This window comes from Lacerta agilis, chromosome 12, assembly GCF_009819535.1.
Source record: "Lacerta agilis isolate rLacAgi1 chromosome 12, rLacAgi1.pri, whole genome shotgun sequence".
Taxonomy (NCBI): domain Eukaryota; kingdom Metazoa; phylum Chordata; class Lepidosauria; order Squamata; family Lacertidae; genus Lacerta; species Lacerta agilis.
In genome coordinates this window covers 40,265,206-40,292,364 of record NC_046323.1, presented here as the reverse complement: position 1 = coordinate 40,292,364, position 27,159 = coordinate 40,265,206, and the positions used below count along the sequence as shown (strand labels likewise).

The window sequence follows — 27,159 nt, the reverse complement described above, 5'->3', positions numbered from 1 at the left end:
GGCAGCGCTTCTTCGGGAGCGAGCGAGCGAGCGAGCGCTGCAAGTCTCCCGCAGCTGCTCGGGGATCGGGAAGGCGACTCGCTGGGCGCAGGGGGACCGGCGATCTCCCGGGAAGCGCGGAGAGAGCGCTGAACGCCGCCGCAGCTTTCCGGGCTCCTCAGCCATCTTGACACGGCACGGCTGGGGGAAAGTTGCGGGAAGCGAGGAGGAGCAGCAGCAGCAGCCGCCGCCCGGAGCCAGTCCTTGCGACAAAGCCGAGCGGGGAAGAGATGAACGCGAGACGGCGGGAAGCGGACTGAGCCGAGAAAGGAAGGAGCAGGAGGGCGCACTTGTTTCGCGGGAAGGAGGCGGCGAGGCGAGCTGGAGCTTGGAGAGGTGGCGCCCGGAGCAGCGGCGGAGGAGATCGGCTTGGCAGCGGCAGCAGCAGCAGGAGGAGGACCGGCGTGGCTGGCTCGTTCGGCGCCCGAGGAGTCTGCCTGGACGCGCTGCCGCCGCTGCCGCTCCGGGCCGAGCATGGAGCGCAGTTACCTGTTGGCCGTGGCTTTCCTCCCGCTCTTGCTGCCGGCTTGGTCGCCGGGGCTGCCGCGCTCTAGCTGCGCCGCCTCGGCCGCTTCTGCCGCCGCGGCTGCAGCAGCTGCCGCAGCCGCGTCGTCGTCCTCGTCCTCGTCCTCTTCGGCGTCTTCTTCGTCCGCGTCGGCGTCGTCGGCCAAGGAGCTGTCTTGCCAGGAGATCACGGTGCCCCTGTGCAAAGGCATCGGCTACAACTACACGTACATGCCCAACCAGTTCAACCACGACACGCAGGACGAGGCGGGGCTGGAGGTGCACCAGTTCTGGCCCCTGGTGGAGATCCAGTGCTCGGCGGACCTGCGCTTCTTCCTGTGCAGCATGTACACGCCCATCTGCCTGGACGACTACAAGAAGCCGCTGCCGCCGTGCCGCAGCGTGTGCGAGCGGGCCAAGGCCGGCTGCGCGCCCCTCATGCGCCAGTACGGCTTCGCGTGGCCCGACCGCATGCGCTGCGACCGCCTGCCCGAGCAGGGCAACCAGGACACGCTCTGCATGGACTACAACCGCACCGAGCTCGCCACGGCCGCGCCGCCGCCCCCGCAGCCCAAGCCGCCGCACCGCAAGCCTGCCGGCGGCGGCGCCAGGATCCCCGGCGCGGCCGTCCCTCAGCCGCCGCTGCCGCCTCCCGCCGAGCCGCCCCTGCGCAAGGCCCGGCCTTCGGCGCCGTGCGAGCCGGGCTGCCAGTGCCGCGCGCCCATGGTGTCCGTGTCGAGCGAGCGCCACCCGCTCTACAACCGCGTCAAGACAGGCCAGATCGCCAACTGCGCGCTGCCCTGCCACAACCCGTACTTCAGCCCCGACGAGCGCGCCTTCACCGCCTTCTGGATCGGCCTGTGGTCCATCCTGTGCTTCATCTCCACTTTCGCCACCGTCTCCACGTTCCTCATCGACATGGAGCGCTTCAAGTACCCCGAGCGACCCATCATCTTCCTGGCCGCATGCTACCTCTTCGTCTCCTTGGGCTACCTGGTGCGCCTCGTCGCCGGCCACGAGAAAGTGGCTTGCAGCGGTGGCGCGGCGGCCGGTGCAGTGCCGGCGGGCGCCGGAGGGGGCGCTGCAGGAGCAGCCGCGGCAGTCGGAGGGCGCGGGGCGGCAGGGGGCGCTGCGGAGCTGCAGCCGGAACTAGCCGTGGCGGAGCACGTGCGCTACGAGAGCACGGGCCCTGCCCTGTGCACAGTGGTCTTCCTGCTGGTGTACTTCTTTGGCATGGCCAGCTCCATCTGGTGGGTCATCCTGTCGCTCACCTGGTTCCTGGCGGCCGGCATGAAGTGGGGCAACGAAGCCATAGCGGGCTATGCGCAGTACTTCCACCTGGCTGCCTGGCTGCTGCCCAGCGTCAAGTCCATTGCCGTGTTGGCGCTCAGCTCGGTGGACGGGGACCCGGTGGCGGGCATCTGCTACGTGGGCAACCAGAGCCTGGAGAACTTGCGGGGCTTCGTGCTGGCCCCCTTGCTGATATACCTGGCCATTGGCTCCATGTTTCTGCTGGCGGGCTTCGTCTCGCTCTTCCGCATCCGCAGTGTCATCAAACAGCAAGGGGGCCCCACCAAGACGCACAAGCTGGAGAAGCTCATGATCCGCCTGGGCCTCTTCACCGTCCTCTACACGGTCCCGGCCGCCAGCGTGGTGGCCTGCCTCTTCTACGAGCAGCACAACCGCCCCCGCTGGGAGGCCACGCACAACTGCCCTTGCCTGAGGGACCAGCAGCCCGACCAGGCGCGCCGGCCAGACTACGCAGTTTTTATGCTCAAGTATTTCATGTGCCTCGTGGTGGGCATCACGTCCGGAGTGTGGGTCTGGTCCGGGAAGACTCTGGAGTCCTGGAAGGCGCTCTGCACCCGTTGCTGCTGGGCCAGCAAGGGGACCGCCGCCGCAGTGGCGGCAGGGAGCATCGGAGTGGTTGGCGGTGGTGGAGGGGGCATGGTGACTGCCGCTGCGGTGGGGGGACTTGGGGGCGGAGCGGGGTCCATGTACAGCGACGTCAGCACCGGCTTAACGTGGAGGTCTGGCACCGCCAGCTCAGTCTCATACCCCAAACAGATGCCCTTGTCCCAGGTGTAAAAGACGGGAGTTCTTGGGGACAGGTGGGGAGAGGGTGCAGCTGACTATATTCCCTGCCTCCCCTTCATTCCCAAGCTTCCCGGTGGCCTCTCCAGGTGCAGGACGGATACAGCTGCTGGAGGCTGTCAAGTGCCAGGCCAGCTCCTCCTCAGCCCCCTTCCTACACTCCTTGTGTAGAGTCACGTGCTCCATACTTCCAAGGCACCAGCCTCCCAATGCAAAGGACTGTCTTGAGCCGCTCCTTGGACTGGCGGGAGTCCTCTTGGTTGTTGGATGGGGCTCCCCCTGCTTTGCTTTTTCTCCTCCTTTCAAACTCAAAAGGTGACATCAAAGCAGCAGGTGTCTATGATAGGACTGCAGGGTTTGGGAAACTTTCAAATGACTTTCTTTAAAAAAAAATATCAAATGAACAAACTGGCAGATGCCTTAAACACATTCAAGTTGTGTCTTAATTATACACCCCAAATAAATACGGGTTTCCTATGTTAAAAGATGTATTTATATAATTATTTGGTACTTTGTACAAAATGTGTAAGATATGTATATAACCCAAATGCTTTACAGTCTGTAAATTTTTTTTGTAAAAAGAAAAAAGTTTAGAGGCTTACCACCAACTGCTCCCTCTTAAGAGCAAATATTTGAGTATTCTATTTTGTCAATAAAATAATGATAAATGATCTGTTTGGGAGGGGAAACATCCCCCTATCAATGCCCTGATTATTCCTGTGGGTTGACTCTGGAGTAAGTGTGAAATTTTGCATATCTAGGGAAAGTTGACTAGGAAAAAATCATGGGATTTTTTGCACCTTCAAGATTTAAATGGCCTTGTTCCTCTAAGTCAGGGTTGGAGAATCAGTGGCAGTCCAGATGTTGCTGTCCAACTCCCAACAGCACCAGCCAGCCTGGTCAGGGATGAATCTGAAGTGCCACCAATTCCCCATCCTGTGCTTTAGTGTTCCTCTAAGAAAGGTGTGGGGAACCTTTGGTCTTCTAGCTGTTAATGAACTACAGCTCCCATCAGCCCCAGCAAACATGTCAATGGCCAGGGTTGATGGGGGATGTAGTTCAGCAACTTCTGGTGGGCCAAAGGTTCCCCCCAGCTGCTGTTGGACTACATCTCCCATCATTCCTGACCACTGGCAATGCTGACTGGGGCTCACGGGAGTTGTAATTCAGCAACCTCTGGAGGGCCCATGTTCCCTTTCCCTTAAGATTCATTGCCAACTCTGGAGGCTCAAAGGGGCTGAATATGATTTGACAACAGGGAGCTAGCTGCCTTGTTAACTCCAAAGTGTACAACTGTTCCCAATCCGCAAGCAGTTTGCTTTCGAGTAGTGCCATCTGAAATCTAATGCAGGCTGGGAGGTAATGCAGCTGAGGTATTTCGCCTCAAGAGCTTTGCTTTGTAAACAGCGGAAAATCCTCAGGGTGGATGCAAAACTCCATACTCACTATGGTGCTCCTTGACAAGGAAAAAAAAGAGAGAAAAGGAACCATTTAAGAGTGGTAATCCAAATTGCTTCCTCCCACAGACTCTTCAGGACTCCTTTAGAGCAGATGCACTGGAGACTCGCAACCTTCCTTGTGGGCCATCATTTCTCTTGCAGCCGTTTGCTGCCCTGTCACAAGGAATATAAACAAGGGCCGGGTATTCGTCTCTCTTGGCTGCTTTGTTTTGACTTCTGCCCAATGAATGTTGCTTTAGGAATGCGAGAGACATGCATGCTCCATTTTGCCTGTGTTTGTCCATGCTTGTTGGGGTGAGCAGCACCTGCCCCTACTGCAGGCTGAGGCAGAAATGCTAAAGCTGGTTTAGGGAAGAAAAGTAAGCTGAGAATTGTCAGAAGCATTTTTTTTTTTAATTTTTAAAGTGGGGTGGGGAGCACTTAGGGATAGATATCTCCCTGCTGGGAGATGGAGACTGTGCTTGTCAAGGCTAAAGCTAATTGATTGGAGTAAGAGGCGGTGGAATTAGCAGAATTCCTGTGTGGGGGGAAGCTGAACTTTTTACCTGTCTACACCAGTGGCTCAGAACATCTCCTTTTAAAGAGGAGCTAAATGAATAGGGTTAATCTGTCAGGATCTTGGTTCCTTTTGAGATTGGGGAAAAACTTTGATCTTTTCTCTAAATGTACTGCATAGGGGGGTGTGGTGTGGCTTTCTTTTCTTTCTTTTTTTTTTTAAAAAAATTGCACCTCCTGCCCAGATTCTCTTGTTGCAGACCAATTGGCCACCATGAGTCCTTCAATTAAAAAGAATGTGGGGTTTGCTTTTTCATTCGTTCATTTTTTTTTAAGGGAGACTTGTAACAGTTTGTGAACACCAGAGGAAAACGAGAGAACACCCTTTTAAACAGATTTTCCTAGCATTGTTAGTCAGACTGCAGGCAGTAAGGCCCACGGTTAGAGTATTATAAAGGTGTGGGTGGGAGGTAGAGTAATCCATGAATACTCTACAGGTGGTCTTCTTACAATTGCTTCAATTTAAAGCATTTCTTTTTGCAGAGAACAAAATTCTTCTCTATAGCCACTAATTGAACCAGAGGAGAACTATTACCAACCAGACATTGTGTGTGTGTGTGTGTGTGTGTGTGTGTGTGTGTGTGTGTGTGTGTGTTTTAAGGGAAGTCTTCAGTGCTTGAAATTCTAGCACTACAATATTTGTTTTATAACCAACGTTTCAATACACAAAAAGCTATATTCTGCTTCATATTTGTATGCCTGTTGCTTCTGTTATAACTTCTAGAATACAGGATCAGTGGATCAGGGGGCATGACAGCAGTAAAAAGAAACCAAAATGAAACTGCCCCAGGACTGTTTGGTGCTAGGCAGCCATTTTGCTTAAGGTCAAAATTGCAAACAGAACTGAAAAGGGAAGAAGGTCTACTACGTTTCCCCACAGTGTGGTGACATATTAAGTCCCCTGACACCACTGAGTGAGAGAGGGTAGTCCTAGTATATTTTTCACATTTGCCTCCATGCTACCAGTATTTAACTCAGTTGTACTTTGAGCAGACCTACTGAAATTAACAAACACGGCTAATTTCAATGGGAATTTTCTGACTAAAACTTAGTTGAATGCCACCCATTACTACTGTATATTCTGGCGTATAAGACTACTTTTTAATCCAGGAAAATCTTCTCAAAAGTCTGGGGTCATCTTATACGCCGGGTGGAGAATCTGCGGTCAAGTATATCTCAAACTCTATATTTTTACTGGAAAGGTTGGGGGTCATCTTATACGCCCAGTCGTCTTATACGCCGGAAAATACGGTATTTATTAAGCAGGATTTATAAACTGCTTAACCATCAAAATCTCTAAGTGGTTTTCATAAAATATAGAATATACAATAAATTCACCAATAAGACCATATGTTTAAAAAAGTTAGCCTAATTCCCCCCTCCCCAAATAAAATCATTTTTAAAATAAGCGTTATGAAAGGCATGCTTCAATTATGTGTCTTGAGTAGGTTTCCTTAAAGAAAAAGGGTTTCTAGTAGGTGCCCAAAAAGGTACAGTAAAGTGAGTATCAATGGGCAGGGAGTTCCAAAAACTAAGTTCTGCCACACTGACAAATCAATTCTTTGCAAGTGCAGAACTACCATTGTGTGGCACATCATTTCTCTTCCCTTCCTTTAAAAATCCCCAAACAGGGATTTCCTCATTTGATTATTGTTCCCTGTATAAGGGAAAACTTAAGATGGGGAATTAATTTATGTGTTTTGTCCAAAGAAAATTTTTTATTTATTTTTTGGCTCTTATGTGATTTCAGCTGCTGAAGCAGAACACAACCTGCTGAGTTAAAATAGCCGATCAGCATTTTTTAATTTTTATTTTTAAAGTGAGATGGGGGTTGAGGATTGAAGCTGTTGCTTTGACTTGTCCAAGCAGTAAGTAGCTTACAGTGTACATTTTCTAGCAACTAAGCAAATGCAGAGCAACTTGTGCTCTTTCCAAGAGACGTTGTTGTTGTTGTTTAGTCATTTAGTCATGTCCGACTCTTCATGACCCCATGGACCAGAGCACGCCAGGCACTCCTGTCTTCCACTGCCTCCTGCAGTTTGGTCAAACTCATGTTGGCAGCTTCGAGAACACTGTCCAACCATCTCGTCCTCTCTCGTCCCCTTCTCCTTGTGTCCTCCAACATCAGGGTCTTTTCTAGGGAGTCTTCTCTTCTCATGAGGTGGCCAAAGTATTGGAGCCTCAGCTTCAGGATCTGCCCTTCCAGTGAGCACTCAGGGCTGATTTCCTTCAGAATGGATAGGTTTGGTCTTCTTGTAGTCCATGGGAGTCTATCCAGTGCAATACAATCACGTACAGCAGGGGTAGCCAATGCTTGGGACTTGCAACTCCCATCAGTTCCAGCTAGTATGACTGATGGGAAGTTGTAATCACCACTTGGGCTTAACAGGCTGAAATAAGACATGTGTTGTAAAGTCATCCTTGGAGTAAGCCCACGGAAATCTATAAACTTGGCCAGCTTAAGCCCATTGGCTCCAATGGGTCTACTCTCTAGTAGATGATCAGTGGCCGGATGAATGCAAAAGGTACTGGAGAAACTTTACGTTACTGTTGTATTGGTTGGCAGGATTGTTCTTTTCCTTATTAGCTAGAATAGTTCTCAGAAATTCAATTTTTGTCTCACCACACGTCAGTCACTTGAAGTCTTGGGACCCCCGAGGGTGGAATCATAGAATTGTAGAGTTGGAAGGGATCCTGAGGATCATCTAGTCCAACCCCCCCAAAATGCAGAAATATGCAGCTGTCCCATACGGGGATTGAACCTGCAACCTTGGCATTATCAGCACCATGCTCTAACCAACTGAGCTCTCCAGGTTGAACTATATTTCACATTTCAACAACACGTGTTTCCACATGTGAAGTGCCCTTTACAGCTTTTTAAAATCCCCGTAATTAGTTGCAAATCTAGGTGGTGGTTGGTCGGTCCTTTAAGAAATACTGCTTTCCCCAGGAAACAGATTGGGCTAAAAATCAATGCAAATAAAACAAGCCTGAAGGAATCTGTAGAAAGCTGTGAAAGTTCATGACCGCATTGGAGAACTCCTCACAGTTAAAACAAATTGGATAAAATTATAAACACCCTACAAAGTGGATGTTTCTCAAGATCAGTCTTCCTAATTAGTCAAGTTGGTTTCTTGTTGAGTTCGACTTTGAGGAAACGACGAATTTAGAAAAGTAGAGGAAAACGTCCTGTGAATAGTTAGGGAGCAGTGCCACTTAGTGGCCAAAAAGGAAATTTAACAACCCCAAGCAAAGTGGACCATTGCTTGTGAATAACAACTTACTTGTGCTAATTTAAATAGTATGTGCTCTTGACAAACAGAGCGAGGGGAATTGGGTGCATTTTAAAATTTGGTTTCAGAACGGGCAGTCATAATTTACTTCTTCTTCCCACCCCCAACCCCACTTCTTTAGATTTGCTTTGTATAAGATAAAACCTTGCATACAACTCACTTTAATGTAGGGAAATTGTGTCAGTCCACATTATGGCTTCATAATATATACGTGTACATCCTGCCAGTGCCATCCTAGGCAAGTCAACTCAGATAAAGGTTTCGTTGAGTTTAACAGGGATTATTCCCAGGCAAGTGTATATAGGGGTGCATACCTGTCTTATCACCAGGAAGCTAATTCAGACTTACATGGCTGCTGTGTGGATTAGTTAGTGGGTATTTTTTTTACTATGTGTGGCATTACAAGTAAATTCTACTCAGAGTAAACCTATTAAAATGAACCCAATTTAGCCATGTTCATTCATCTCTGTGGTGCAGCTCTGAGGAAAACTTGGTTGAATACTATCTGATATTTTGTATTCATATGTATAGTTTAATTTAGTCTGCATTTAAATTTCTTTTAAAAAGAGTCACGTTGCAATATGCTGAAGTTGCATTCAAATCAATGGGGTTTGCTTTCAAGTAAAAAAAAGCAATAGGACCGAGCTGGACACTTGAGGAGAAAGATACTAGAACAAGCTTCAAATCACAGACCACAGAGTTTCCCTTTAAACATTTCACTTCCTTTTGCTTACTGTTCTGTAATCACAACTACGAATATCAATTACCACTCTCTTCCTACCTACACACTGGCCACTCTCTTATTTCTTTAGATTAGTTTTGGGGAACCTGCGGTGCTCCAGAACTCCCATCATCCCAAACCATTGGCCATTGCTGGCTGGGAATGATGGGAACTGAACCTCTGACAAGCCGCAGGTTTCCCTCCCCTGGTGTAAGGAAGAGAGTTAATCAATGAACATCTAGGCAGAGAATGACATTAGCATTTGTGACCACAGAATTTACTGTGGATTAAGTATTCTGGATTTAAAAGTTTAACATTGTGCGTGCACAATCCCGTGCACTGTGTCGAAAGAGGTTTGCTCCCTTTTGTGTTTAGAGATGCGGCTGATATGGACCCAAACACTACAATGTTTGTATTAGCAGAATGGCAAAGTTGTATGGCTTTTTAAACTAACCAATGCAGCATATGTGCACTGAGGGTACTATCAGATATTGGATCTTTGCAGCTTGCCTTCTTTGTCTCAAGTTGGTACCCTTAACTTTCTCGAAATATAAGAATGTGTGCCCATCATTCCTTCAGTCGCAAACTCCCAAAGAACACCGTTACTGGCAAAAGTACTGAGAGTTCCCTCTTGGAGCATTGGTGGAGACACAAAACTCCACGGGTTTTCCAGGTAAGAAGTCCCCCAACTTCTGGTACCAGAGAAGAACTTGCTCATTGGGTTGAAGTACTGATTTCTTGCTTGGTTCTGTGCAGGTTGTAGCCTGGGAAATAAATGACCTGCCTCTTAAGAGTCTAGCATTCTGGGCAAGTTGTCCAGGATTGTGTATCAAGAATATGGCCATGGAGCACATCACTGCATGTGACAATTGCGTTTGTGTATTTCACAGCAAGTATTCAAACTAGGAAGTTGCAAGTGAAGTTTCTTAGCCATGTGTACATTTTTAAATAGGTAGCATAATAATGAGCTTTCCCTCTGCTCTTCTCACACCAGCACCATCCCAGTTTCCATGATGCTGCGGACATTCAGTAGTATGACCAGTTTCCCCAGGTGCAACCACTGGCCTGGTTTGCATGTCAACAAAAACTGAAAACCATGACTTAATGCAAATGTGCATGTTCCTGGAGAGGAGTTCAAAGCCACTTTGCTGTTTCCTGGTCATTTGCAGCACAGGCCTAAACTATGGTTTGCGTGTCATTCAAACCCAGTTCGTGGTTTAGCTCTCCTGAATACCCAACCACAAGCCATAAAGCAGTTGTGGCAAAACTCTGACCCTCCAGATGTTGCTGAACTACAACTGTTATTACCCCTAATCACAGGCCACACTTGCTAGGGCGGATGGCAGTTCAGCAAAATCTAGAGGGCCAACTCCTGTTGTAAACCATGAGGCAAACCTCGGTTACAGTACATGGTTGGTACACTGAAGCCAGGGTTTTGGACAACAGTCTAAGCCATGTAGTGGCTTAGCACAAGACAGTGACACAGCAGAACGACCAGGGAGGAGCAATCTAGATATAATAGCCACAGATGCTCCAAGTGTGCCTATTTTCCAGGGACCTCCCTGATTTAGAGAAGCCGTTCCAGTTTATAATTTCATCCCAGAATGTCCTACTTTTCCTTAGGATGTCCCCATTTTCACTGGAGAAATGTTGGAGGGCATGGAGTTATCTGACCTCCAAGCCGTCTGAAGGCAATCTTGTATAGGGAACCGCTCGGCGTGGCTGGGGCAACCCAGTAATATGTGTGGTATATAAATAGTAAAATTATCATTATGGAATGGGGCGTCCCTATTTTCATCAGAGAAGTGTTGGAGGGTATGTAGTCATGGTTGCACTAAGCCATGGTTCGGGTCATGAAAAAAGTTGGTTCATATCAGGCTCAGTGAAGAGAGGAGCTACTTTTACCCAACAGAAGATGCGTCAGCTGGCAGAAAAGCCAAGAAGGAAATGGTGCATAATATATCAATGGGAGCCCAAAGCAAAGAGTATACCCAGGGAAATGTTAGGACTGGATGAGGTGGAATCCTATATAGGACTAGCAAATTCATTCAGTATGTCATTCTTTTCAGGGCTGGAATGGAGCTGGACTGGCTGAACTCCAGCCTGCAAACGCAGCAATGTTTCATTTCAGACTCCAAGGGTAAAGTGGGGCTGCAGGTTCTGTCTCTGAAAGTTGCTCCACCTACATCACCCAGTGCTGCTTTTCTGATGGGGCATCTCCTCTTCTAACTGCAGGAATGGCAGACATGGGCACGTCGGATAATTCCTTCCTGGTCGGGCCTCTAAAATGAGCCTGTGGGAGAGCAAAGCCTCTTTAACGTGGTCTCTGTCGTGGTGCATTGCCCCCACAGACCCTGGTAAGAGCATCTGCAACCCCATGAAATCTTGCTCCACTAGTGGAGACTGGAGTGGCATCATGTGACAATATCTAGCTGCAGGCATGGTTGTTAAGAAATAGTGCCAAATGTAAAGGCTCCAGGCAAACCAATATCCTACCCTATCTGGCTTCAGAGAAAGTTGCCTATATGGTGTTGCATGAGCAGGAAGTATCCTAATGTTTTCCCTTCCATGGAATAAGAGAATAAGAGAACTTTTCACCATGCCCTCTGCTGGTAAAAAGGATGAAATTCTGAAGAATTTGAAGTATCTGAAGAAGTGTGCATGCACATGAAAGCTCAAACCAGGAACAAACTTAGTTGGTCTCTAAGGTGCTACTGGAAGGATTTATTTTAATTTTTTCATAAATATCTAGTAAAAGTGTTTCAACTGAAAGGAAATGTATCTTCAGGCCAGTTAGCTATGATAATTAACCAGCTTTTGTTTTGTTTTGAATCTATGTAGGGAACAGCCACATACACAAATTTATATTTTAGGGATTAATATCCTACTCCAGTGAGAACATTCGGAATAGTAGCACATAAACGCAAGATGTGTAAAATATTAACAATACTATTGCCTTTTTAATGCTAAAATACTAAAATCTCCAGCTCATCCATAACTTGATGAAATGAAAACCTATTCTTGATTTTAGAGGTAATAGCAACTCTCAAAGAGGTTTAAAAAATGTATAAACCCACTCACCCAATACACTACATGGCAAATATCTCACATTGATGTTTTAAAACCGTGAATTAATTGTGGTGCATTTCAAGCATAAGAGGGTCATAACTCCTACCCACCTTCCCTGGTAACCCTCAACCAAAACCAAAGTTCAGTCTTGAAACCACACTTGTCTGAAAAAAGGCAGTAGCTAAAATGATTAGTAAGAGAAGGGAAATAAAAGAAAACCAAATTGGGCAGAATGAGATAGCCTCTCCATTTCATTCACAGGAAACTCATCCAGATTTTCCTGAAAGAGTTTTGATTACTCTCTTCCATTATAAGCCAGGCATCCTTTCATAGCCTGGTCTATCAGACTCATCCTAAAACATTGGGCAGCTTGCAACGCTGTAGAATTTATCAAGGCCAACCTTTGTATGCATCCAGTTGTCAATGAAGCAAGAACATGTTCAATAACTTCTACTCTGCTAAGATATCTGCTAGTTCTTAGGGTGGACAACGTGGAGGTAAAGGGTTGCATCCAATGCTAGCCATACGAAGAGTAGACCCATTGAAATTAAAGATCTACTGACTTATTTGCAACACCAAGGTTTAAATCTTACACTCTTCCGATTCTTCTAGAGAGCAGTATGTCAATTACATGATTGTACTAAAGGGGAGGTCTCATTTTAATAGCACAGGCCGGCCTGCGATTGCACTTCCAGCACACTTTGGGGATAAATAGATCAGAAACAAAGCTTTCCAAAATTCCAGTAAGAGAAAAATAAATAGGGCTGAGCTATCAGAATAATCCCACTCCATAGCTATATATTTCTGCTAATGTTGGACGTCATGCAAGCAAACCAATTGTCATAATGCAGGTTTGGAAGATATATGTTGCCATTTGAAGCACTGAATCTGACCATTAGAAATTTTATAGCAACCTTAAATTTTGAATTTTTCAGCAGGCATTTCCCCCACACTTTCAAGCTTACCTTTCACAAATGCTGAAGATTAGATGCTTACTCTTTCAAATATGAAGGTTGATGTTTGGAGCAATCCATATTCTGTACTGATCTACTACATTCTGTGCACTTTTACAGAACACACACTTTTCCAAGGTGAATTATTCTTTTTTTTAAGTACAAAGTGGTATGTCTTCTGACACCTAAGTGATTCCAGAATGAGTAAAGAAATGTTATGTTTTATGCCCCGAGATCTGTGGATGAAGGGTAGTGTATAAATTTAATAAATTATTATTTTAAAAAGAAATCTGAAATTGTGAATGTCGGAATATACAGGAAATGAATGAAATATTTGTCAGTGCACATTTTGTACACATATTTTAATGGTTAATGAGCAGTGATGAATGGACATAAACAAACGTGGGACGTTTCCTCTCCCCCCAACTTTCCTTTTGTAGCTGCTGCCATGTATACACTTCTAAATTGGTGAAAATCTGAAAATAAAAGGACTGCTACTAAACATTTAAAACATACTGCTTACAATGACTTCTCTGCAACTAAGCCAAATCTCACACCAAAAGGCATGCAAGTTCCATCAGAGGAATCAAGGCATCCTGGGACCCCCATCTTCAACCCCCCCCCCCCCACCCTGAAAGTCAACGGGCCCTTTTTAGAACTAGCCTCTTGAACAAGAGGAATCCAAGATATGCAGCTCCATGATCCAATGTCTTGGTGCGTGGATTTGCTTTAAAAAAAATAATATTCTATTTCTGCTATTCAGAGGAGATGCAAAAGAGAGAGATAGGCAGAGCAGTAAAGACCACAGAAATTCTTGTTAAAACCACTTTGGAGTTCTGAGAATTCAACAGATATTTCAACCTGCATTTTAGAGCTTATCTTGTGATCATTAAGTCCGGAAACATGTTGGATTGTTGTTTTTTGTAAAACACACACACAAGCCAATATTCTCAGAGTACTGAATTTTGCCTCAAAAATGCACATCCATTCATTCTTAACAGGGGCTCTCCCTTTTATGATTACCTCCTCACCTCTGCTTTGCCCCCCACCCCAAGCACCAGTCCCCCCATCCATGCATTGGGAGAAAGATCTAAAGATGGGAGCCCCATCAACCCGCACAGGGTTCTAAATCGCACAAGGAGCCTGTTTGTGCAGAGCAGGATCCACTCCTCAGACCTTCTTCCCGATGCAGATTGGGTAGCCAGGTGATAGAGGGGCCACATCCAGCAACCAGAGCCTTGCTGCCCCCCTCATCCAATTGCAAACACGTGGGAAGATTTAGTTATTTCCCCTTTTGCTTTAGATACTCTTGTGCTTGTGACCAAAATCCATAAATAAGCACCTCCAGACGTAGCATGCATGCACACTTCATTAGCGAGTCTCCCTATAAAAAGAAAATAAACCATCTAGCTGCACGCACAGAACGGCAATACATAGATATTCAATTGAGGAGACTATTCCTACACTGTTCTTTACATTAAAAGCCATTTTGGCAGTATTTTATGGTAGTTTTTCTGCCATTCTATTCTGACATTTTACACCCATTCGGATTTTTTGGATCTGGAGCAGCCAGCACTGCTGCAGACAGATTGGACATCAGAAGCCTTTCTCTCGAGGGAAGAATAATGAACCGAGGGCTTGTGGCTGCTTGCAGGCGAATGGGCTCCATAACGGCACCCGTCCAGGGTTTTAAAAACCAACGCTCCTTTGAGAACGCCCGGCGGTTGCTCAAATCTCAATTGCTCACACGAGATCTCCGGCTGCTCATCATCATGGAAAGACACCCCTTTGCCCTCTTGGTGGGCAGCTCCAACGCACGATTTGTTACTACTGTTGCTGCTGTTGAGGTTAGGGCCATTTTTTTGCTGAGGATTGAACACAGCTTGAAACGAGCACACTTCCTTCACCTCTCGGCCAAGCAAACAGTTGCCGCAGTTGTCAATGACGGCTATGTGGTCTTGGCCCCCCAGCAAATCGTTGCTTAGCTTGTCACCTTGGTGCGGCAGGCCAGCACGGCATTTCTCTCCGGCACTGAAACTTTCTGACAGTAGCTTCTTTCTCCGATTCCTCACGGCGTTGGTTCGGAAGGCAAAGCCCAGGTCAATGAGGCTGAGGAAGAATGAGACGCTGCTGAGCCCCCAGATGAACAGCATCATGATGGATTTTTCTGTGGGCCTGGAGATGTAGCAGTCCACGTAACTCGAACAAGGGGATTGGTTACAGGAGAAACGTCTTGGGACAAAGAATCCAAAGAGGTAATAGTGCCCCACTCCAAAACTGGCCTCTGTCAGTATTCTCAGAAGGAGGTGAACTGCATACGCCCTGGAAAAATCAGGAACAGCCATTTCGTTTCCTGTATAGGGGACTCTGCTCTTTTTCCCTTTGGACGATTTCTTTGCGACTTTGCCGCCCGCCGAAGGTTTGATCTCTTTGTAGCGGCGGTAGGCTGCAGAATGTGCCTTCACAACCCGCCTGCACACTTTGTGCAATACGTAGACGCCAAAGATGGCGTAAGGGAGCAAGACAGACACGGTCTGAATGAGCCAGAAGCGGAAGTGGGACACGGGAGCAAAAATGTCGTAACACACATTGGAGCACCCTGGCTGTAAAGTGTTGCAGACAAAGCGTTCCTGCTCGTCTTGGTAGAGAGGGTAGGCTGCTAAGAATATCACCATAAACCTCAGCAGGATCACAAGAGTTAACCAAATCTTCCCTAGAAAGGAAGAACAAACGTAGACACGTCATTGCTAAAGAAGTTGTGTCGTATTGTAGAATCACTGCATATTTTTTACCCTGGTTGGTAACTACACCTACACGCACACACACACACACACACACATGCATCAGCTTTACCAATTGGCTCACTCATACACCAGCCAAGATCCAGGCAAGAGGCAAGATTAGTGTTGCCATATTTCAAAAAGTGAACACAAAAGTTGTTAAAGTGTTTTTGTTGTTTTGAAAATTTAACTTTTTAAGCTATTTTTCAGGAAATTTGCAAAAATCTAGACTTTTGACATGGGTTGCCATACATCCGGATTTTCCCAGAGATTTCTGCCCGGACATGGTTTCCGACTGCCGTATTCCAGCTATGTCTGGGAAATTCCAGGTGGATGGTAACCCTACTCTAGATATTCCATGTGTACAGCAACAGAGGGCTTTGGTTAAGAGTTCACCCTTTACACTAAGCTGATCACATCCATTTATCTCTGTTGTCGTGTATGGAAGCCAACAGCTGAGATGCACGGACTCGAGCCCCATGTTGGGCGAAAGATCCCTGCATTGCAGGGGGTTGGACCTGATTATCCACACAGACCCTCCCAACTCCATGATTCTATGATAAATTCTATGATGATAAATTCTGCAAAGGCTCTGTTGCTGTTCACATTAGGAACGGAGGGATGCGAAAGGGTTTTCACTTGGGTCTTGAATCGCATGGCAGAAAGTGACTGAGGCGCATAATGTAGAAATCCTTGAGAAATGAGCTGAAGATCGGAGATTATCAGCCTTCCACAACTCAACCGACTCAAAACATTGTCGGACTACAACATGCTCTGTCCTCTTTGGCCTGTGTTCCGTCCACCCCACCACCCACTTTCATGTTCTTTTCAGGTTTTTCAATACCTCTGCAAACCTTGAGTTTCCTTCGAGCCCCCTGCAGTTCCTCTGGCACCTCATGGATGGGCCACTTTGGCTATCTGGGGTGCAGCACTCAGATAACAAGAGTTTGCTATTATTACAGACGATTTGAGGATTTCTCCTAAGGTGCACCTGGCAACATTTCTCAGGAGAGGCTTCCCAATTTTGAAGCATAGGTGGATGCTCCACCTCAGGTGAACATTTGAGAGCTTTCCCCCTCCCTCTCCCCTTTTTGAAAGCATAGGAACAGAGGTAGCTGCCTTATGCTGAATGAGACCGTTGGTTCATCTAGCTCAGTATGGTTCACACTGACTGGCAGCAGCTCTCTGGATTATTATACTTCCGGGAGGGGAGGGAGTAACATCTCTCTCTGATTGCCGTACCTCCCTGGTTTGTTTTTCCTTGATTTTTACTGTTTTATATTGTTTTATCTTTTAACTTTTTTAGCTTAGTTTTTAGCTTAAACCATCCGGTTTTATCCTAAATGTTTTAAAGGAAGCAAGATCCAAGGAAGTTGCTATAAACTGCTGATTTTCACTTGGATACAAGCCAGGGGAGTGCCGGGGCCTTCAGCGTTAACTGAAGAAGGAAGCCTCATATCTTCACCCTAACCACCCTTTCATCTTTATCTCTGCCTGTCTGTACTCCCTGCCATTATATCTCAGCTAATGAATGGCAGTGTGACTTTTTTAAACTGTAAGCAAAATAATGGTGTCGACTCGGAGTGGCTGTAAAACTTCAAGGCCTCCACTGAAAGATTCGGGATCTTGCAGGAAAAGACCTACTCCTAAGAAAGTGCAAACAAAAATTACTCGTTGCTATCGGAGCAAGGGCAAAGTGGGGGTGACTAAGAAACGGCTGGACCCAGACTCTATCCCCTCCCTCGCCGAGCCTCCTAACATCCACAATGAAGGACCTGCTGTGCAGAGAGAGGATTGTGCTGAGGGAAGTTACACCAAGGGGACAAAGGTAAGCGTTAGAACTGCTGAGTCACCTCAGAAACTGAGTCCTAAATCCCGAACACCCCACAAGTTACCCCAAGCCCAAATAATCGAGGAACTAATGTTAAAGCAAATTGCAGAACTGTCCTCTGGAAATGCTAAAACAACTAATGATCCTAATTCTCAAACCACTGAGACAAATGACGAGCAGCTCTCTGGGATTCTTTCATAGCCCCAAGATGCTGGGGATTGAACCTGGGACATTCCGCAAGTAAAGCGGATGCCCTACTATTGAGCTATGGCCTTTTGCCCAAAGACTTGGAAGTTCTGCACAGGCAGAAACCGGAGGGTCATCAAGCCCAACTTTTCATCACAAGAGAGGAGAAATGGAGACAAAGGAAAGGCAAAGTTTTTGGTATGCGCTCTTAGTACTGTTCTTGCTTGCTTGTTTGTTTGCTACCTTGAGGGTGGAGCCCCATTTGCTGGGAGAGAGGGGAAAAGATATAAATACATATTATTATTTTAAAAAATAATAATTCGGCACATAGGTTTGGGAACACAAGGCATCTCAGCTCTAGAAAGAGCCAATTCTAGAACGCCTTGAACCCATTAAGAACTTAGCAATTACCTTCATTAATTTATTTACCCCCAAATTGCTGTAGGCAATGTGAGTATAAACACCCACAGAAATCACTCACCAAGAGGACTGACAGAATCAAGTTTTTTCGATCAGTGCAAAGTTAAGGGGGAAACCAGATGTACACATGCTAGCTATTGGCCTCAAAAATCAAACAGAGGACTCAGTGAGAACTTGGCTCAGCCAATGCCCATTAAGTTACTTCCAGAAGCCTACTTATTTTCATCTGGGATCTGCACTGCTTAAATGATTGCTTAATAAAAGTGTAACTAGGCTATCATGCAAGGCATAAGTTCATGCTCTTGTGTCTGCATTTGTCTTCATGTGTAATTTTTTAGAAAAAGAGGTGCCGGAACTCACTATGAACACCTCCCTTGTTCTAGAATGGCATTGGTGCCCATCTGAGAGGTGCCGGAACTGAGTTCCAGTGAGTTCCGGCTGGGAAAAAAAGCCCCAAAACGGCTAACGAGAAAGACCAAAAACGGCCCTAAAATTTCAATAAAGGATAGAAGTCAAACAGCAATATCAATCAAATTTTCATTTACAAGCAAATGTTATTAAAATGCAAATGAGAGTGAATTCTAGAAACAGCCAAAAAAATACACACGCACAAAACAAAAACCAGGATAGTTTCCAGGAACTGGGTACCAGCCCTAAACAAAAATTAAGATGTGGTTGGGTTTTTTTTAAAAAAAAAATACTCACCAATAATCGTCACATTGTAGCTGACAGCAATGATTAAAAAGCCGACTGAATCCCAACATTCCATGTCTGAACTCAGTTGCAGGGACCCGCCACTTATTGAAGGAATACGAAAAAATCGAGCATTTTCAAAAACCGCCGCGATCTAAACAGAGAGGGCAAAAAACATTCGAGAGCCGGCCAGGGACAGGAGTAACAAAATCCTCTGCAGGGAGAACCGAGCCTTCCTTAGGAGACCCAGCTAAATACCACAACTTCACAGTCCTATTGATTGCTCTTACCTCTGCTCCGACAACTGCAAGGAGACAAAAGGCAACAGGAATTATCTCTGCCATTGTCGGCTATTCTTACTCTCCCAGGGCATTCCAGCCTCCTGAAATTGCTGGGATAGTTCAGTGGTGAAAGAGAAATCAAGCAGTGGAAGAAATAATAGAAGCGGCTTTGTTTCTCCCCCCCCCCCCCCGACAAGTGATAAAAATGGATAACGTGAGGAAAGAGGATACCGAAACATCAAGTGTTATGTCTGCGAATGGCATTTTCCTCTACAGCAGCGCCATATGAAACGAGAAATAAAACCCAGCTTCCAAAAGCTGGTCACACGGTAGCGTCACCAACGGAAATCAGCAGTGTCTCTGCACATTCCTATTTCATCTCTCCTCGGTAAATGAATGGGAAATTTATTCCTGTGGGACAACAAAGCCCTGGACTTGGGGAAATGAAACCTGCCTTGCTCCCTCAGCGTTGGCCGGCCTGGTCTTTACAAGCACGAACGCTGAGAGGTGGCGGCAAAAGTGTGTCTGTGCGGAATGCCTTCCGCAGAGGTGCTCATAATATACACTATCTCCTTCCTCACACATTCCGCCCCTCAAAGAAAATTAATGGGAGAGGTATATGAAATTATACATGGCGCGGAGAAATAATAAAACTTGGTGGGTCAGCCAAATAAAACTGAATTTCGGAAAGTTCAGGTGAGACAAAAGGAAATATTTATTCACCCACACTGTGCCTAGTTACAACTATGGCTGTGGTGGACACATCAGAGGGGGATTTTAGCAGGGGATTAGTTACATTTATGGATGATAAAGCTTGTCAATGCCCACTAGTCATGGTGGCTTATATATTCCCTCAAGTATTAGGGGCAGTGGGGCAGTCCCTGTGAAACACCAATGGAAAAGAGATACTGCACTCACATCCTGCTTTTTGACTTTCCATAGATAACTGATTGGCAGAATTGGCCCTACCATTAGGCAAAGTGAGGCAATCACCTCTGGCGGCAGATGGGGGTGGCAGGGTCAGCGCTCCCCAACTGTTAGCACCATCTGAACTGTGTCTCCTCGGAAGTATGCCCTACTGAATTCAATGGAACATACCCCCAGATATGTGGGGCTAGGATTGCCGCCTCCATCATACTTAAAAGAGCAGATCCAACGAAACGAATTACTTCAATGGGATCTAGTCTATGTAGGACAAAGTCTAGATCCAACCTGCCACATACATATTTCAGTGGTTTTACATCTGTATTATTTACCATGTTCTAGCTTAGGGAGTTTAATTTTAGCCTATTTTTATTTACATGTTCTCTGTTACTGTATATGTCCATATCTCTGGTCTGTGACCGTAATAAATCGATTCAGCCTGTCACCTTAATACAAACACACCCAGCTTTGGGATTTGTTTGGGTGAAAGGCAGTTCAGAATTTGTTAGAATTTTTTTTACAAAATTGATAACAAAACCTGTGTAAGGTACCGTTCTTACTGCATCTTGCACAACTTGCAGGCAAGGATCTCCAGCCCATAGACCTAATCCGGATAACCATGCCTCTTACTCCAGTCCCTGGCACTTTCATGGCCCATTTCCTGCAAGCCACACCACTTTTCCCTCACTATCCTGTGCCAGCAAGACAAGCCATACAGGAAGAAAACAGTATATAAGGTGGTTCACTTTCTATCCCGCCTATCTGCCAGCTCACTGCATTTCTGTGCTGGCCTCGGAGGAAGAGGCTTTCCTTCCTTTGTAGTCAGGGTTGAAATCAAGCAAGCTGGCACAGAAGGAATGATCAGTCCTTCCTCCACCATCCCACTCCCTCACCTGAACGGAATTGCTGGCCTAGGCTATGAGACTGTAGCACCTCAGTTTATTTTTATGACATTTCTCCATGCAGTAACTAGAGGAGGGTGCCCAAGCACATTTCTGCTTTGCAGCATTCACCAAGCGTTTATTATTTTGACAATGGGGGGGGGGTCCTTGTAGGTGCATTATTAAAGTTGCTTTAAAATAAAATAAAATGTAAGTCACCACTGCAGAGTTAAAATAAGAATGATTGGGTTTCTCCGGTGACCGTGGTTAAAAGACAAAGCTCAAATCTGTTTATTCAGTTACTGAATGAAGATACTGTTTTGTGTGTACTTCACCCCCTCCAGCCATTTGAGAAAGAGAGATGGTGGCAAGATGGGCCGCTGGATTTTGGCAAGGAAAGGTGATATCCACAAACAGAGGCTGCATTTCAACTAGGGCACAGAGACCAAAGCGACGATAATGAACTGATGCTATGAAACAGGTTTACTTACCTATACTTTTGCCTGTTCTCTTTTAGTAGTCACACACACACACACAGAGGACTGCGAGTGTGTGGATCACGGCAAAGAAACACCCAACACTTCGAGAGGCATTCTTGTCCCTCCCCTGTTGCAGAAAGTAGTAAACACCTTTCCCCTTAATTATTTTCTGACGCCTTAGGAGACTGCATAGAGACCACATTAAGGACACGAAAACACAGAAGTCAGGGGCCACCCTACTCTTCATGTTGCTTATCCATCTTCCAGCGGTGCCGAAAGGAAACTTTGGGAATGCAGGATTCAAAACTGTGTTCAAAATCTACCTACTCTTTCAGGAACAAAAGGAGATAGGTAGGGTTCCCCTGCTCCCGTCCCCAACCAAGGGTGACAACTCCAATGGAGATGTGGGACGAGAGGAAGAGGATTCTGTAGTCGCAAGTGCTGGAGAAGGCCTGTCCTCCACAGTAATTTTCACCATTCTGCATCATTTATTCTGAGTTTGGTAGTCATGGGCAGGAGCCATGGAGCCTCGCAGGGCACGAAAGTCCCCCCTCCAACCACTGGGCATATTATTCATTCTCCTCTCCTGGTGCTGAGATTTCAGCAGACTTTCCCTATACCTTTACCTTTGTCAGGGCCGTCTTGTCATAGGGCCTGGGTGGCACGGCACGCCAGGGCGCCGGGCCCCCCAGGGGTGCCCCCACGAGCCCGCTGGCATACCAGGTGCCCCCTCCCCAACCCGCCCCCGCCCCCATGGGTGGGCGGGCGCTCGCGCGCCAGCGGGCAAGCTGCAAGCCTCTGGAGCCCCAGCTGGAGCGTTGGGAAGGGCGCGCAAAGCCCCGCGCCGCTCCAGCGCCACGCCCCTCATCCCCCGCTCGCCCCCCCTCCCGAGGGGTGGCCAGCATGGGAGGGAGGCGGGCAGAGAGGCGGCACGCCGGGGGCGCCGAGGGATCGTTGCACCACGGCGGCCGATCCCTTTAAGACGGCCCTGACCTTTGCAAGCATTTTTCCACATCTATAAAAGGGAAATACTTGTCCCAATACACATGCCAAGCTATACACATGCAATACACATACACTAAGACCAACACCAGCTCCACCAAGACCATGTGTTAAACAATGGTGCCACTTTGGGGCAGAAGACCAGGGTCCCAATCAGGAGAATGGACAGGGGGTGCCAAATGCACCAGAACTGGCTCAACTCATTTTGAAGTAAGCAAGGTAAAGTAAATCACTTTACTATCTATTGAGCTCTATCCTCCCAGTAAAACCAGCAAGTGCAGAGTCCACAATTATCTACAATTGGCACTGCCGTTTGCCAATGTTTCTTTGCAAAGCATTGTCCTTTTAGATCAGTTCTGCTTACAGCTGGAGCAGTGTGATGCTTAGAATATTGGACTAGGATCTGTGAGTCTGGGGTTCAAATCCCTACTCAACCTTGGTTCAGCCAGTGTCCTTCAGTCTAACCTACTTCATTGGATTTTCATGGGGATAAAATAGAGAGAGGAAGAAGTGAGCTTCTTGGAAGAAAGGTGGGATGTAAATAAAGTAATAAACAGGTCAAATTTATAAGTGCATAATGTGGTTTGCTTTTTGCGATAGGGGTACAGCTTTGTAATCATGGCAATGAATCAGCTTGAAAACACAGGGCAATATTAACAAGCCAGAATTTTTCAGCAGTTTTTAGCAACCTTTGGTGAAAGGGAAACAGATCTCCTAGGAACAGTAAACTTTTTGGAATCATACAGAGAAGAACCCTAAAAAAAATAATGCTCAAAGTACTGCAAAAATGTAAAATTAACAAAAGTAAAAAATAAAACCCACATTTAACAGATTTTGTTTTGTTTTTTTAATTTTTAGTGCAAGAAACATAACCAAGTTAAATCACAGAATCAGTACTAATTGAAGAATATGGAAAATTCTCCTATACAGAGGTAGAATCCAGTGCACAAGGCTAAAACGATATCCAATATAGTCTAAACAAGACTGAGCCAGGTTTTACGGAATCCACTTGAAATTTTACAATAAATAGACTATACAATCTTGAAAGTTGTTTAATAAATTTCACAAAATTATAGTAGATGCATCGAGAACTTTACATAATGCAAACCTTGCTCTCTTTCTGATCTTCCCTTACACCAGCCTTCCCCCAACCTGCTGCCCTCAAGGTGTTTTAGATTACAACTCCCGTTGGTCCAAACCAGTTGTAGTCCAATGCATCTGGAGGGACTTGGTTGGAGAAGGCTGTCCTATACCCATTGCAAACTGTGCTTGCTAGAAAGTCAGCCCCAAAATGTTCTGCAGACTGTTGATAAAACAACTCCATGTACAATCACATTTCTATTGGGAGAGGCACCGTAACCCAATTCTAACAAATGCTCACCCTTTTCACTCTCGCTCTTTTCTTTTCTTTAAATAATTTTTTAATCTGAAACATTCTAGTCAAGGAAAAGGAAAAGGCAAAAGGGGGCCCCCCTCAAAACTTGGTAGAATCGAAGTTTTGCTAAATTGGCACAGTAATAAAAATAGTAGCAACAACAATAACAAAGTAACGAGAATTAAATTGATTGGGGAACACAGATGGGCAAAACCTTCATGCCATGTAATACATGTTAGTAGAAAACTCTACTTACGTTATTAGCAATTTGACCTCATCAGTGCGTGTTACCCTTTTAAGGCAGATAGCATAATCAAGGACACAGTTGCCTGATAAAAACCTTTAATGCTCTGGGGGGTCATAAGCACATTTAGGGAACGCAGAGGGAGCATCGTTCTGCGTTCCTGATTCAGCACTGTGGAACCAAGCTAGTAGCATGGTAAGTGTCTTAGGGAAGGGAAGGGAACCTGGGGCCCTTCTAATATTGTACTACAACTCCCATAATCCCTGACCATGCTGGTTGAGGCTGGCGGGAGTTGCAAGTCCGCCATCTGGAGGACCACATTGCTGTCCTAAGAAAACCAAGGTCTCCTGCCTACCCAGAAATGGGGAGCTGGCTGTGTAGGTGATATGAGCCTTGACTGTAGGCCTGCTGGGAACCAGCATGTCTAAGCCACCCTAACTTGCACTCCTTGATCAAGATCCCCAGATGGAAACATGAATTTCACACGAGAGAATTAAGCGCCTTCTGTTTCTTATGCAGCAGCTCACACCAGTAGGGAGCAGTCGTTCGGTTGCCTCTTTAGTAACGGGAGCTCTCGCAGAAGAAGAAATCGAGGGGGGGAAACTTTCAGGTGTGCAGACATACCTCCTCTTTGGCATCCTGCAGGGACTGGAAGCAAAGAGACCCTGGTCGTGCTCCCCAAAATCAGAGCCGCATGGATGTGGTCTTGTAACATGAAACAAGTTGGGTCGGAATCGTCAAGTAAACAATTCCTAATTGGGGTTTTAAGGCTCAATGAGACCAGATAAAGAAATGTGTAAGGGCATGTCTCCTGCAAGAGCTGACACTGAAGCTAATGGTTGTAGCTCAGGATGATGAAGTCTTGTCCTGCACAACCCCCAAGGGGAGCGGGGCGCAAGGGCACATCCGGAATAGGAGTTTCCGCAGAAGATGCTCTGGTGGAATGTGCTGTGTATGGTTTCACTTGAGTAGTGCAAGTGCCACACATCGAAGATGAGGTTCGTCTATTTCGCTGTGGCTTGCACAGGAGAATTTGTGGAGCTTCAATATCACGGAACTTACAACTGATTTTGGTTTTTGTTTGGTTTTTGCATCCTAAAACAGCATCCTCAAAATGTGCAAAATAATTCATAGATGCTTATATAGAGCACAAGGGTTTTTCCCCCCTTCCCTTTCCTTTCCCCCCCAGAAATAACGTGTTTTGCTTTATATAAAAAAAGGTATTCAACTCGTTTATCCCATTAAGGAAAAGAAGGGTGGGAACCAGTAGTAACAACAACAGAAGTACAATATAATCAACAAATCAACAAAAATTTTCTTCACAGTTTGCATTTTGTTTAAATTTCTAGAAGCACCTACACTGAAAAATGCATTTTAACGGTTTTTATTCTGCAATCTAACCTGTGACAAAACACTTGGTAAAATTAATATAGATTTCTTCTTCTCCTCCTCCTCCTCCTCCTCCTTCTTCCATGGACCCTTTTCCACTAGAACAAAAACTCTTTTTTTCATCTTTTTTCTATTTTATACAAACAGATTGGTTTCCATTTAAAGTAAACATATAAAAAACTTGAGGCTATTGCTTGCAACATTGAACCAGGAAGTGAAGGAAATCCTCTGTCTCTGCCATACAAAAGAAGATTCTCTCTCTCTCTCACTTAATCTCTGCTAAATCTCTAAATGCTGTGAAAAAACTTGCAAACATAAAAAAGGACTACTGCATCCAATGCAAATTTCACCTCCTTGGCCCAAGTTCCACTCTCACCTGGATCCTTCCAACAACCATAACTTTATAGTAAGGAAAAATAAAACTATCCCAAAGAACACAGGAAGGCACATGCAGCCACATATACTATGAAGCAGCCAGTATCCGAGATGCAACCTGTGGGAACACATCACGGACACGGTCACTATAAATTAAAAAAAAAAAGGAACTCCAAACAATCACCTGATCTTCTTTTTTTGTATACTTTTGGTTCAGCACTAGAAATCAAGTCAAATTTTGTTTTTTCAAAAAATACAATAAAGTCATACAGGAAACAAAATATGCATAATAATTAAGGGGGAGAAAAGGCTAATAAAACAGCTTATGAAGGGAAGCCTAGTGGATGGTGTAGGAGGCAGGCGATGGGAGAGAAGAAAACAACCGATGGCGTCTGGTTCGGAGGCTTGTGCTACAGTAGATACTGCCTTCTTCATACTTGCTGCTTTGCAGAAACAGGAGAAGCAACTCCCAGACAAACAGCAAGGGGGGGGGGGATGAAAAAAAATATAAAACCCAGAAAACCAATGGAAAACACTGAAGAGAAAGTGAAATACTTTCAAAATCCTCTCTCATAGTGTTTCTTCCAAGCCGATCTTGTGGTGCGTTTTTAAAATTCCCATGCCGTTGTCTCTGCTGAAGATCTTTTTCTTTTTAATAACACACACACTTGCTTTTCTGTTTTTCCAAGCATTATGTATGTAGTTTGCCTTTTCCTCACATAAAAAGGACAAATCTGCAGCGAAACAACAGAACCAGCTTTCTTCTGAAGTTCTTCCCGATGTACTGACGTCTCTCTCCTGTCCGTATATTTATTCTTGTGTGCTACGCAACGGGGGAGGCACTGTAAAGGCAGATCTAAAAACAAGAATAAGGAGAAGGGGGGAGAACGAGGGGGGGATAACAACCCCCTCCCTTCCAAAGTTGATGATAGAAACAGTACTTTTGAGGACTATCCAAGACTTCAAACATTAGGAGATAATTGCAGGCGACCACCTAACTACAGTCAGATTGTCCGAACTGACTGACCGTTTCTTTGCAGATTTCCTGATGTCCTTATACTTGTCTTCACACAAGCGGGAGATGGCCTGTAGGAAGATGGGCAAGGGAGAAAGGTCAGGCATGTGAAATAGCCTAGTACTGACTGCTCCGACTGGCAGTAGCTCTCCAAGGCTTCAGGAAGAGGAAAGTCTTTCCCATCCTCTGCGTTCTACCTGACCCTTTTAACTAGAAATACCAGGAGGTAAACCTGGGCTTTGCTTCCCCCCCCCCCCCCAACTGGAGATGTCACGGCTTTACTCAGCAGCAGAGGAAGCCTCTTCGCTGCCTGGGGCGGCGGCGTGGAAGCACCCCCCTGGGGGCAGGGTGTCAGGATGTGTCGGATGCACTGCGCATGCCCGGAATTTCTGGGCCTGCATAGTGCACCTGGCCGGCGCTGCCAGAGCTGCAGAGGCGAGGGGCGGGCCAGCGAGGAGGGGCGTCTCGCCAGGCCAGCGACAAGCGTAACACCCCTACTCGCTGGCCCGACCCTCGGCTCCGCGCCAAGGCAGCCGAGCACTAAAAAGCCCTTTAAAAAAAACAACACAGGAAAGGAAAGCAGCCGCTTGCTTGCT

The 27,159-nt window shown here is 46.2% G+C and overlaps 3 protein-coding genes across 3 annotated transcripts in view; 1 reads left to right on the top strand and 2 right to left on the bottom strand.

Moving 5' to 3' along the window:
• Positions 1-415: 415 nt before the first annotated feature.
• Positions 416-3,310, top strand: FZD8 (frizzled class receptor 8). Its single transcript, XM_033165502.1, has one exon. It carries the CDS (start codon positions 514-516, stop codon positions 2,629-2,631), a length of 2,118 nt encoding a protein of 705 aa, XP_033021393.1. The 5' UTR covers positions 416-513; the 3' UTR covers positions 2,632-3,310.
• A 10,874-nt stretch (positions 3,311-14,184) lies between these two features.
• On the bottom strand, positions 14,185-19,055 carry GJD4 (gap junction protein delta 4). The gene is made up of 2 exons (XM_033165471.1): positions 18,611-19,055; positions 14,185-15,401 (listed from the first exon to the last, which is right to left on the bottom strand). Exons 1-2 carry the CDS (start codon positions 18,672-18,674, stop codon positions 14,224-14,226), a joined length of 1,242 nt encoding a protein of 413 aa, XP_033021362.1. The 5' UTR covers positions 18,675-19,055; the 3' UTR covers positions 14,185-14,223.
• Positions 19,056-24,970: 5,915 nt separating this feature from the next.
• The window catches only part of CCNY (cyclin Y), a 100,303-nt gene continuing 98,114 nt past the window's right edge, over positions 24,971-27,159 (bottom strand). Inside the window, exon 10 of the mRNA XM_033165115.1 lies at positions 24,971-26,634. Within this exon, the coding sequence (XP_033021006.1) occupies positions 26,518-26,634 (117 nt within the window). The 3' untranslated portion in view covers positions 24,971-26,517. The remainder of the gene's footprint in view (positions 26,635-27,159) is intronic.

Excerpts from the sequence above, each read along its gene's own strand:
- FZD8 (XM_033165502.1), top strand. The coding sequence starts at position 514 with ATGGAGCGCAGTTACCTGTTGGCCGTGGCTTTCCTCCCGCTCTTGCTG.
- GJD4 (XM_033165471.1), bottom strand. The coding sequence starts at position 18,674 with ATGGAATGTTGGGATTCAGTCGGCTTTTTAATCATTGCTGTCAGCTAC. Across the intron at positions 15,402-18,610 it reads CTACAATGTGACGATTATTG|GGAAGATTTGGTTAACTCTT; the intron begins GTGAGTATTTTT and ends CTTCCTTTCTAG.